This window comes from Polypterus senegalus, chromosome 13 (assembly GCF_016835505.1).
Source record: "Polypterus senegalus isolate Bchr_013 chromosome 13, ASM1683550v1, whole genome shotgun sequence".
Lineage (NCBI taxonomy): Eukaryota > Metazoa > Chordata > Cladistia > Polypteriformes > Polypteridae > Polypterus > Polypterus senegalus.
Window position 1 is genome coordinate 92408203 of NC_053166.1, and position 13294 is coordinate 92421496.

The window sequence follows — 13294 nt, forward strand, 5'->3', positions numbered from 1 at the left end:
AAAGTGCAGTGCTTTCCAAAGTCTTATAAATAAATAATCCATAAAAGAAATCGTGGAGGTTAACATACACACAAAAACAAACAGTCCTTTAAAAACCAGAGGTTAAAACGTTTCTTACAGGAAGCAGTCTTTTCAACAAACGACAATGCCAAGCTCGGTGCTTCTTTTCGGTTAGCGTCTCGCCTGCTTCTCCCGCTTGGGCTTAGCAGCAGGCAAGACGCTCTCTGCAGCTGCCCTTTTCTCCTATATCCATTCACACGAGACTGGAGACCTCCCGATCCCTGGCTTCGGTCTGGCACTCATCCCAGTCCCGAGACTTGGTTTAATCCAACGGCCAGGACGCTCACGATGGATACTCCCCGACCAAGCCTCCCGACTCCCGCTGCCTTTCCGGCCTTCCGTGGCCAGTCGCCTTCCCCTGGTCACTCCTGCTACCTGGTCGCTCAGCGGGAGCAACATCAACTCCAACAACTGGGTGTAGGCCTAACACCCAGCTTCCTCGCAGCTGCCCACGAGCGCTATTTCGCTCGCCCACATGCTCCGCGTGTCTCTGTCTCTCTCATGCACTGCCTTGCTTCCTCGCTCCCTGTAACCTCCGTCCTTTCTTCCTTTTCTCTCTCGTTCTTTCCTTTTCCTCCCTTCTCAACCGACTCGCGCTTCTTTTATACAGCCGAGGGACCATAGCAGCCGCAGCACATTAGCCACGGGAACAATCACAGATGTGGGCAATTCCTCACCTGTGCACACGGTGAGAAACGACCACACCGCATATCGCCCCGTGGTTTGCTACGACTACTACGCCCCCTCACGAAGCTACGAGCTCGGTGATTATTTATTTAAATGGCCTTTACTAAGCGAGCTGTGGACCCATAACACCACACGCTTGCCAGCAGCGAGTTAAAATAATTGATGCGGGATGTGATAAAAGCATGGACAAGTTTCTCAGCATTAGAAAAGGAGAGGAAGGTGCGAACATGCAATATGTTACGGAGGTGAAAGTAAGAAAGTTTCTTAATGTGATTTACGTGGGCAGAATAAGAGAGGGAGGAATCAATCAAAAATGACACCAAGATTCTTTGAAGTAGAGGCAGGTCTGATGAGATCACCTCCAAGATGGACTGGGAAGGAGCTCATTTTATTAAGCTGCATTTTAGTCCCAATTTGCAGGTGTATGTTTTTGTGATCAGCCTTTTTTTTTTTAAATATATATATATATATATATAAACCGTTTGAGCATCAGAGTATAGAATGTCAGTGCCACATGATTGATTTGCCTTCTATGTTACTGTAGGCTACCAGAGCACAAGGATTAGTGACTCCCACAATTCTCCTAACTTGAATGACTGTCGCTGTATTGTGAACAGTGTTAAGGAGACTAATGTATTTCTTGTCTTTCTACTTGATCACATATTGCCTTTTTGCCATGCACCTGCCTGCACTACCGTGAACATTCAAGCAACTGAATTCACCAGGGATACCGCAACAATTCATTGTACGGTGTATACATCACTAAATATGCTGCGTGGTGTACATCATATAAACTATCCGTGACAACATCTAATAACCAATTCATATTGTCATCACTATCACTTGATTCAATTAACGGTTCAATTTTATTTTGTACTTTAACTGGCTTTAAAGCTTCTTATTTACACACTGTCATGTTTGGGTTGAAGGCACCATCCCACAAATAAATATTGATGAGTTTTACCATAGAGTGGCAAAACACATAGAAATTCTCGTGATTATTTGCTGCATTATGTTATTTTATCTACAAGATTCCAGCAGAATACTGTACTGAGAGATATTCAGGCTTAACACTCTAAAGTATATCATTGCACATAACCTGAATTTGACTTGGTCTTAACTGTAAGTACATAGAATTTAAAGCTGAGTCACACTCAGGGTTAACACCAAAAAGATTTAAGTATCTGTTCAGTTGCTTCTCTAGATTGCTAAGGTGGCATTACTTTGTCTCATATCTATTGTGAGCGCTGAAGTCGAAAAACAACGGGAATCTAAACCAATTTAAAATAAAAAGCAATTTCTTTAATCTTGGTGAGTTAGAGAGACTGCAGCTTCCAAGCAACCCACCACACCCAATCTCAGTGCCACTGGCTGGTCAGAATAGACAATCCTGCTTAAAAGAAAAAAATCCTCTTTATATTACCTAGCTTGTTCATTAGCCAAAGAGAGAACAGAAAAAAACATAACAGTTCATTTTGAGGTCATACATAGATTAGGGCTACATCTTAATTTGACATACAGGAGCATACCAAAAACAGAACCACCAGGCACTCACATTTCTAAGGAATGTGCCCTTCTCTGTATATACACACACAAAACCAATTTTAGCAGTTTTCGTAAAGTTCATTGCATTAGTTATAAAGAAACTACATTCTTATAGCTTTAATATCTTCATTAGATTTTGTCTGGTAAGATTAATAAATCCATATTTCTTAATCCATAAGGGACATGTTTCTTATAGTTTTAAGCAAGAATTCAGAAACCTATCACATTGATTTATAATATCACAGGGTATTCTGTTAATATCATGAGGTCAGCATCTATACTAATAAAAGGCAAAGCCCTCACTGACTGACTGACTGACTGACTCACTCACTCACTCACTCACTAACTCATCACTAATTCTCCAAGTTCCCGTGTAGGTAGAAGGCTGAAATTTGGCAGGCTCATTCCTTATAGCTTCCTTACAAAAGTTGGGCAGGTTTCATTTCGAAATTCTACGCGTAATGGTCATAACTGGAAGGTATTTTTCTTCATTTACTGTAATGGAGTTGTGCTCGAAAGCCACGGGGGCGGAGTTTCGTGTGACATCATCACGCCTCCCACGTAATCATGTGAACTGACTGTCAACGCAGTGCATAGAAAACCAGGAAGACCTCCAAAAAGCGCTGAAGAAAACATGCATTATATAATTGAGAAGGCAGCGAAACAATAAGAAGCGAGCAAGTGACATATACATCCATATTCATGAGTGCTGCTACTTCGGAAACAAAGCAAGGTGTAAACCTAAAGTTTAAATTAAGTTCATAGACAGGCTGGCGTTTGTCATGCCCACGGGTAATGCGGGATACAAGTTTAATGAGAGGACGCAGGATATAAACGAGTTTTGATCACTTTGTAACTAAGTTAAAATTGCACGTGAAGGGCTGTGCTTATGCAAATTCCGAGAGACTGTGTTTGTGGGGGATTGACAGTTAAGGTGGGTGGGGGAGTCACGTCATCATCTCCCCTCCCATTCACCTCATTTCGCTCTGAGGTGAGCTCCGCAGCTACCACGCGCAGTGTTACGGAAGCGACTTTGTGACGCTGCCAACAAATACTCACAGAAAAATCCAAGTTAATACACACACTGTCTCTACAGTTTCTCCACACTGAATCCTATATATCCTATTTATATACTGAATTATATAAAGTCAGTGTCGGAATAAAAAAAGTCAAAACTTGAATATATAAAGTCAGCGTCGGTATATATAAAGTCAAAACTTGAATATATAAAGTCATTCCCAAATATATAAAGTCAAAACCTGAGTATATAAAGACGGCGTTGGAATATTTCTGAATATATAAAGTAAGCGCTGGAATATATAAAGTCAGCGCTTTATATATTCTAACGCTGACTTTATATATTCAAGTTTTCACTTTATATATTCCAGTTCTGACTTTATATATTCAGAAAAAAGTTTTCACTTTATGTATACAGACGCTGACTTTATATATTCTGACGCCGACTTTATATATTCACAAAATCAATGTATTTGCCTGTTTGGCACCCCATAGTATATGTGTGTGTGTGTGTGTGTGTATATATGTACACATGTATGTATGTATATTTTATATATATATATATATATATATATATATATATATATATATATATATATATATATATATATATATATGCCAGCAACACTCATGACAAAACAATTACATTGTCAATCATGTTAAGTTATTATTAAAATGTTTCCTTTTCTTTTTACTTCCACTGCCAAGCACAGGTTGCTGTGTATATATATATATATATAGATATAGATATAGATATATATAGATATGAGAACAACACTCATGACAATGACAAAACAATTACATTAACAATCATGTTACGTTATTATTAAAATGTTTCCTTTTCTTTTTCATTACTTCTTTAACACACTACTTCTCCGCTGCGAAGCGCGGGTATTTTGCTAGTTTTCTCATAAAAGAATGTAAGCCAGTCTCATATTCTGTGCATAAACTTAATTCATTCCTACCTAAAGATCAAATCATATAGAAGTAAAAATCATATAGCTCTCTGCAGCATGATTAATACAAAATACAGTCATTGGTATTTTGTCAGTTAAATACTTCATAATCATCTGCGGTGGGCTGGCTCCCTGCCCAGGGTCTGCTTCCTGCCTTGTGCCCTGTGCTGGCTGGGATTGGCTCCAGCAGACCCCCGTAACCCTGTAGTTTGGATATAGCAGGTTGGATAATGGATGGCTGGATAGATACTTATAATCATTGCAGTTAATAATGTTTTTTTCTGCTTTCTGACTATGTAAAAGAACAAAATCTCAGGTGTTTGTGCCTTGACGTAATGCAACACAAAACTTGTCCACAAGAGGGCTGCAATGTTCAATTAACAAAAGCAACAAGAAGCACAAAGAAAGGCAGATGTAAGGGCTGGAATGTCCAATGAGCAAAGGCAACGAGAGGAATATACAGCAAAACATGACCAAAACAAGCAGACATCCTTTTGTACTATTGTCGGACATTTCCCTGTGCTTTTCTTTACAAATTGGTGAATAATCTGATTTATAAATGATTTTACAGGCTTCGTGATTGGAGATGTGGATGCAAGGGAAATGTTTATAGCCCATAATTTGAACTAGAGTGTAATATTTTCTCACCAAGATTTTCATGTTGATTCAAGAAAAAGTAGGTTTTGGGCACAGTATAGTACCAAGTGGTAGAAAAAGCAAATGCGCAACAAATGTTAGTGAAAGATAAATGTCAACAGGCACATAAATGTTAGTGTGTAATAAATGCTAAAAACATTCAAAATGATAAAAGAATGAAAAATTAGAAACAAAAGAAAATACAATTATTTTCCTTGTTCTAGCATTCTTCTAACCTCCCTGACTCTGTGACAGGATGCCTATTTTATTATTGTAAAATAGGAACATATTCATTAGCCATTTTTCCTTCTAATAGCTTAAATGGAAAACAATACAGCTTTATTTAATTGCATTGTGTAAGCAGTATTTGAAATAATTTATTTTTTGTTTTTACATTACATAATTAAAGAGAGGAGTATGTTTTTAATTTTTAAATAAAAGTGCAAGTAGCATTTTGATCAGTTAGATGTAAAAGGAGCCATGTATCCTTTATTTGGATGCAAAATCCTTGGTAAATTCATGTTTGGTCATTCAAGGTAGCATATCTGTAAATTAAATTATTGCAATGAGTAAATTGTGCAAGAAGGCTACATACTACATATCTCTTTTTGTTTAAAAAATGTGCTAACATAACCTTCTCTTGTGTTGCAGATTTTGACCTTCGGACAAATTCATCTGTAGTGGGCTCTCTGGCTGGGACAGTCTCTTTGTCTTGCTCTCTTTCTCCTTCCCAGGATGCACTTGGCATGCAGGTTGAATGGTTTTATGGCAAAAGTATTGGAGATGTTCAAGTGTTTTTCTACAGCAATGGAAAAGGTCAAGGAAGTAAAGGATACGAATTCCGTGCAAAAATGGACCAGTCACAGATGACATCTGGTATTCTTTCTCTGGTCCTTTCCAACCTGACCAGTGCAGACAGTGGAAATTATTGGTGTAAAGTAATCGATGGGGCATTGGAAAAATATGTAATGACAGAATTAAAAGTAGGACGTAAGTCAGCTTTTGCAATCTATATCTTTAGACAACATAGTTTACTTTTTGTTTTTTTGTGTATTTTTCTTTCTTTCATTCTGTTTTTCATTAGCTGTAAACTTAAGGTACGAAGCAAGCATTTACAGTACCTAGTAAAATTCAGGGTGGTGTATGCCTTGCATTACGGACATTCCTATATCCCCCTTATCACTATTGATCTCTACAATTCCTTCTGTGTTTTTTTCCTCCTTAGATATGGGCACCAGGCCCGAATTCCAAATGGACAAGTATGCCTCCCGCATTGTAACTCTCTCATGTGTGTCTAATGACTGGTACCCAGCTCCTGTGGTATCGTGGGTAGTGGGAGAAGATGGAAAGCCAATGGCAAGTGAGAAGTCCGAAGATATTGCAAATAACAAGGCACACATTAATGTCAGAGAAACACTGAGCCTGAGAGCAGAAAATGATCTTCAAGTGACCTGCATAATGTCAAACCCAGTGCTTGGTACCAAGACCCAGGAGACTCTACGGATCACTGGTAAGGAAAATTTAGACTCTCTTAACAAATGTATATCACAAAAAATGAGAACATTTTTAAGACTGTTTTTATTGACTAAAGTTAAAAATAAAGCATATCACTTTGCAATTTCCTTAATTTTTAAATAAAAAAATATTGAATTTGCCTTTTTCTAATTACAAATGTTAATGTTAAGAAATGTGGGTACTGACTTTTCAAATGGCATAAAAAATATTGCACCAATTAAACTGAACAAACATAATGATGAATGATTGCATTGACATGTAGTCATTTAATATGTTAAATATATATTTTTTTCTTTGTTAATGCTATACTGATTTCAATTATGTTTTTATTGTGGGATCACACCACAATTTCTGTCAATCCAGATTTTGTAATTTGCACTGTGGTGGCTAATAATGGTCAGCTATGAATCCCTGACATCTCATTTAAAAAATTCCTTAGAATCTCTTTTTTTTATGCTATTAGCAGCAGGAAAACCTTGTATTGCATGTGACGTAAAAGAGTTGCTTCTGTGGGCCTTTGTAAACCAGATGTTGCAGATTTATGCAACTCGTAGCTGGCCATCCCCAAATTGGGGAAGAACGTGATGTGATTTCACATGAAAATTGCAAAATGTTCCAGAACCACCAACAATCAATGATTACCAATCTAATACTCAGTATAGCATCAGTTTGTCTAAAGAATGAACCCCCCACTTGCAGTGTCTTGATGCATGCTCAATAATCCAGTTAAGGAAATTCTAGAAAGTTGATTCTGTTCATCTGGACATAGTTTATTTTTTTCCAATACATTTCATCACTCATCCAAGTGACTGCCTCAGTCTCACTCTCAGTATATTAGTATTGAGGAGAGGAAGGCTCTCATGGCACTCAGTAAGGACAACAACATCATCATCCTCCTTAGGCAGACAATGGCAGGTGCACAGTGTTGCTGAACCAGATAGACTGTCATGAGAAAATTTTGTCTCTGCTTAGTGACAAAAACAATTGAAGTCCTAAAACGAGATCCAGGTAGTGGTTACAGGAAAAAGGTGATAGATTGTCTCAAGCAGTTAGTGCATGACAACGCTATTGACCGGAGCTCATTCGACAGATTATACCCAGGTGAAGCTACACCAAGTCTGTATGGTGTACTGAAGATACATAGACAGGATGCACTATTAAGGCCCATCAAGTTGGTTATATATAATAAACCAGTTACGGAAGCAGTGCAGGTGGTACGTTGGAGATTACAGTATGTCCCCACACTCAGTAAAAGGACCACTCTCAGCACCGACCAAGTATGTCTGCTTTTGGAGCTGTGTCTTCAATCCACATATTTCATATACAAATGCCAGTATTACAGGCAGAAACATAGGTGCGCCTATTGTGGCCAATCTGTATATGGAAGATGTGAAAAAGAGGGTGCTATTATCTTATCCTGGAACACCACCAAGCCATTGGTTCAGGTATGTGGATGACACCTGGGTGAAAATCAAATCTCGGAGGTACCACAATTCACTAACTACATCAACTCAGTGGATAAACGCATCCAGTTCACCAGTAAGGACATGAAACGTGACAGGCTAGCTTTCTTAAATTGTGAAATTTCCATCAGCAATGGAGGACATATTAAAGTTGATGTGTACTGTAAACTAACACGTACAGATCAGTATTAATGGTTTGACTCTCACCATCCGCTAGAGCACAAAATAGGTGTCATCAGGACTCTGCAACACAGAGCAAACACCATACCCATGGACACAGTGGCCAGGGAAGCAGAAGAACATCATTTCAAAAGGGCCCTGAGTAAATGTGGTTATCCCAGCTGGACTTTTGTCAAAGCAGGGAAGACACCTAAAGAATGCTGTAAGCAATCCAGGAGAGATGAAGAACAACCATTGCCTAAGCAAAAACTTTTGGTGATCCCTTATGTGTCAGGAGTATCGGAACAGCTGAGACGCATTTTTTCAAAACACCAGAGGCCTCATGCATAACGGCGTGCATAGAATTCGCACTATAACATGACATAAGCACAAAAGCCGAAATGTGCTTACGCACAGAAAAATCCAGATGCAGGAATCTGTACGTACTCTGACTTCCACGTTCTTCCGCTACATAAATCCCAGTTAGCGTGAAAAGTAATGCTCGTGCACGCGCTTTATGTCCCGCCCAAACTCCTCCCAGAATTACGCCTCTTTGAATATGAAAATCAATATAAATCGCCCTTAAGCTCAGCCTTCTGTGAAAAGACAATGGGAAAATATAAGAATTTCAGCGAATACCAAGTGTAGGCAAAGGAAAAACATACTATTTGTTAAACCGTGGTATAATCAACAAAAGGAAGTTGATCGAGTGACATAGTGTGTTGGAGAAACTTGAAAGCTCAGATATCAAAGTCACCGTGAAAAGGCGAGTCGTAGCCCACAGTCTGAGTGTCATATGAAAGCTTATTAGGGTACAGAGGAAAAAAAGGCGCACACTGGGGGAAAAAAGCACGAAATGTCAACTTCAATCTGAAAATTTCCACTTTAATCATGTAGTTTATTTTGTCATTAAAGTAGAAAATCATAAACGTCATCTTAAAATCGTTTGTTTAACCAGTTTCTCAAATCGCATCGTAATTAAAGTAGCACGTTACATGCTTTGTTTTGTATGTGATCTTCTATGTGCTCTATGTGTGTGAATCACTACTTGCTTCTTAAACCGGCTCTCTTCCTCCGACTGAACACAGAATCCATTACATTCGTGATATTACAGATCTCTGAATAACTAAAATACTGAGATGTATACGTGATATCATTTTCATGATGATAGGAGTTAAAACACGTTATTAAACATGGGTTTCATGGTGCAGTGATTGTACGTGACCTTTGATGAAATTATTTGTTGCAGCAGTACTCATGGGCGGCTCTAGGCATGTGGCGGCCCTGGGCAGAGAGAGAATCGGTGGCTCCTTCGCCTGCCAATGTCAATATGGTATCTTATGCACTGTGGGTAGCCATGTCCATTGCGGACACTGCATAGCCGCCTCGTGCTCATGACACATGCATTTAACTTTTGTCGAAATTTGCTTCTGCGTTTTTAGCTGTGTCGTTATTTTTTCTTTCTGTTTTATATTCAATATATATTTGCGTGGCTGCCCCTGCAGTCCTTGCTTTTCTTTCTCCAAGTAACCGATCGCCACACAATCAGTTCTGTAATAGATGTTAAGCCATCTGTAAGCTTAGAGCGCCGATTCTTCAAAACGTTTAAGGAACATTGAACTATCTTCGTAGTACATGTTTAATTATTCTATCCTTCACGCCAGTGAAGAATATAGATTATTTAAATTAAGTTAAAGTTTTACCTGTATAATATAATAAACATATTTTGCTGCATTTCATCTTAAAAATGATATCGTCATCATATGTAAATGCGCGCTTTATAAAGTGGCTCAGGTTGTGCAATGTTATAACTGTAGTGCAAGTTTACAGTGAGGTAATTGTACTTATAAGTACAAACAGTTCTACAAGGAGCAATTGATTGAGTGTGTTTATAGTTCTTGGGATGAAACTGTTTCTGAACCGCGAGGTCCATACAGGAAAGGCTTTGAAACGTTTTGCCGTGGCTGAGGTAGCGTGTGCTTCATGCTGTATACCGATAATTCTCTTTCCGATCAGCTACTGCTGTAATTCACACTCAGATACAGGGATATAAATACTCAAAGTAGTGCAGTGAGAGTAATATGGCAAAAGATGATCCACTGTGGCAACTCCTAACGGGAGCAGCTGAAAGAAGAAGAAGGTGCAGTGAGAGTAACAACGCTAAAGCAGTTAGGATATTTGGAATACTATGGCTATTCCCTGAAACATTATATTGTTACAAGTTAATTACAATCAGATGCTTTACACTAATAAACAATATACGGTTAGTTTCAGTGTATTTATAAAGCCGCGTCAGGAAAATAAGGAGTAACCACACAGGAACAGTAGCATTGCTTTGACGCTGGGTGCCGGCAGTCTGCAAAACCGAGCAGAGAACTTACATACGACAAGGTATGAGGTACCGTGGAAAAGTGCGTGGCTTTACGCCAAGTGAAGTTTTATACATCGCGATTTGAACATGGAAAAGTTCTTATGCAACATTTCTGTGCGTACGCACCGTTTATACGTGAATCCCCGGGTCTTGGTGGCTTTCAAGCCCTTAAACACGATACAGCAAAAATTGGTTCATCCCAAGGATCGGGTGCCGTGGCACAGACAGAGTAATATAATTTATGCAATTAAGTGCCAAGAGGATTGCTGTGAATCATACATCGGGGAAATCAAACAACCACTGTCGAAGCACAACACAGAAGAGCTACCATGTCAGGCCAGGACTCCGCAGTCTATTTACATCTACAGGACAGTGGTCACTCTTTCAGTGATGAAGATGTGCACATCCTGGACAGGGAGGAACGCTGGTTTGAGCGAGGAGTCAAAAAGGCCATTTATGTGAAAAAGGAACGACCACCTCTGAACTGAGGAGGGGGGCTAAGGGTGCATCTTTCACCATCTTACAATGCGGTGTTTGCAGCCATTACCCAACTCTCTGTGAATGGTACTCATGGCCATTAATCAATGGACAATTTGCATATCATTGATCACACTGCCCATTGTTAGTCAATGGTGCTAGTTCAGTCATTAGGCCAAGGTACTGTTTATAAGGTTGGAGAAACCTGCAGTCAACTGAGACTGAGGAAGTCACTTGGATGAGTGATGAAAAGTATCAGGGGGGAAAAATCTATGTCCAGATGAACAGAATCAACTTTCTGGAAACCCCTCTTGCAGTAATATTACTTGTTCTTTATTGTAAACTAGCAAAATACCCGTGCTTCGCAGCAGAGAAGTAGTGTGTTAAAGTAGTTATGAAAAAGAAAAGGAAACATTTTAAAAATAACATAACATGATTGTGAATGACATTGTTTTGTCACTGTTATGAGTGTTGCTGTCATCAAGGATTTGATTATCATTCTTTCTTTCAATCAGGTTTGTATTTGGAGGATGTGTTGTTTTGAAGTTACATTCCATGTTTGTCAACCGTTGTAAAGATAACGGGTTTCATTCATCGAAATGTTCACTACTCAAATCGCTACTCGTGAATGTAAGATGTTTAACAGGCATTCCCGGTATTAACTTGTGCTAAACGTACCATGGTGTGACGTAAGGGGAGCTGACTGTAAAAAGGAAAGGAGGCGCGTATTTTGAATGAAAAGTGAGAAGACAGTGAAGGAGCGGAAAAGTGAGAAGGAAAACTGTTTAAATAAAGAGCTAGGAAGGTGAATGGAAAAAAGCAGCCAGCGGTAAAGCAAGGAAGACTCCGTAATAAGGACGGTTGGGTGCATGTAGAAGGTGTAACAATAAGATTGTTAAGCCTTATGATAATGTTCCCACACGGAGGGTTTAGAGAGACGCACCGGGAGAAGTACAGAATAGGGAAGCCCATGTGACTTTTCTGCTGTTCTCTTTTGACAGTTCTGTGGCTCTGCATATTTGTATGCACTTCTCTAAAGTCAGTTTGTCTTCTCTCAGTAATCTTTGTTGCAAACTTGCATCACTGGTTCCGCACACAATTCGGTCACGTGTAAGGGAACTTTTAATCTCCCCGAAAATAAATGTGCCTGCTAACACTCTCAGATCTGTGAAATAGTTGTCTATATTTTCTCCCCTTGCCTGATTTCTTGAAAAAAATCTGAACCACTCTACAGGTTCGTTTATTTTCGGGTTGTAATGTTCATTAAAATTATGTATCATCAAGCTCATGGTTAACTCATCAGGTCTTACGTCATCGGTCAGCGCCTGACACAATTCTCTGCCGCGCTCTCCAATAAGATAACGGAATAATCTGACCTTAGTGTTTTCCTCTGCCTGCAACATTGCAAGTTCTGTGTATAATGTGAACTCGTCCTTCCATGTTCTCCATGACTTTGCCAGGTGTTTAGCATCGAGGCTTTATACCCTGCGTCTTCTCATTAAACTTGTATCTCACGAATATCTCGTGCGATCTTGCGATGGCCACGGCTTTATTTATTTTTAGCTCAGACCCAGCACTTAAAAATTCCTCTCACACTTTCCCTGAGTTTGTGCCAAACACTATTCTATCCCTGACCATCTCATCTTCGTTTGCATAAGCACAGCCCTTTACCAGCAATTTTAACTCCGTTAGAAAGTGATCAAAAGTCTCGTTTATACCCTGCGTCCTCTCAGTAAACTTGTATCTCGCGAATATCGTATTCGTCTTAGGCATGACAAACGCCAGCGGCAGCGTGTCTATGAACTTAATTTAAACTTAAGGTTTACACCGTGCTTTGTTTCCGCAGTAGCTGCACTTATGAATATGCTTGTATGCGTCACTCGCTTCATATTCTTTTGCTGCCTTCTCAATTGTGTAATGCGTTTTTTGAACAGGTTTCATTCATCAAAGTTATCACTACCCAAATCGGTACTCGTGAATCTAAGATGTTTAATAGGCATTCTCGGTATTAAGTTGTGGATTTGCCTGCGAATATTTAGTGGCAGCATGTCTATGAACGTAATTTAAATTGAAGCTTTACACCTTGCTTTCCTATTGATATGTGTACAAAGGCTTGTTCAGCGTCAGAGGGTTTCCGCAGTAGCTGCACTTATATGTTAAGCACAGTCCTTCACCCGCGAATATTTACCTTATATGGGCAGGCACTCAATTGCGTGGGAGGCGTGATGATGCGGGACGCAACTCCGCCTCACACGGCGACCGAGCTGCAGGCTATGCCCGTTTATATGAACGAAAGTAGGTTCCATTTATGACCGTTACTCGTAGAATTTCGAAATGAAACCTGCCTAACTTTTGTAAGTAAGCTGTAAGAAATGAGCCTGCCAAATTTCAGCCTTCCACCTACACGG

The 13294-nt window shown here is 39.4% G+C and overlaps 1 protein-coding gene across 1 annotated transcript in view; it reads left to right on the forward strand.

Annotated features, from left to right (window-relative positions):
* LOC120541941 (butyrophilin subfamily 1 member A1-like) overlaps positions 1-13294 on the forward strand; it is a 51802-nt gene that overhangs the window by 19798 nt on the left and 18710 nt on the right. The window contains exons 3-4 of the mRNA XM_039773950.1: positions 5553-5891; positions 6127-6411. Of these exons, the coding sequence (XP_039629884.1) occupies positions 5553-5891; positions 6127-6411 (624 nt within the window). The remainder of the gene's footprint in view (positions 1-5552; positions 5892-6126; positions 6412-13294) is intronic.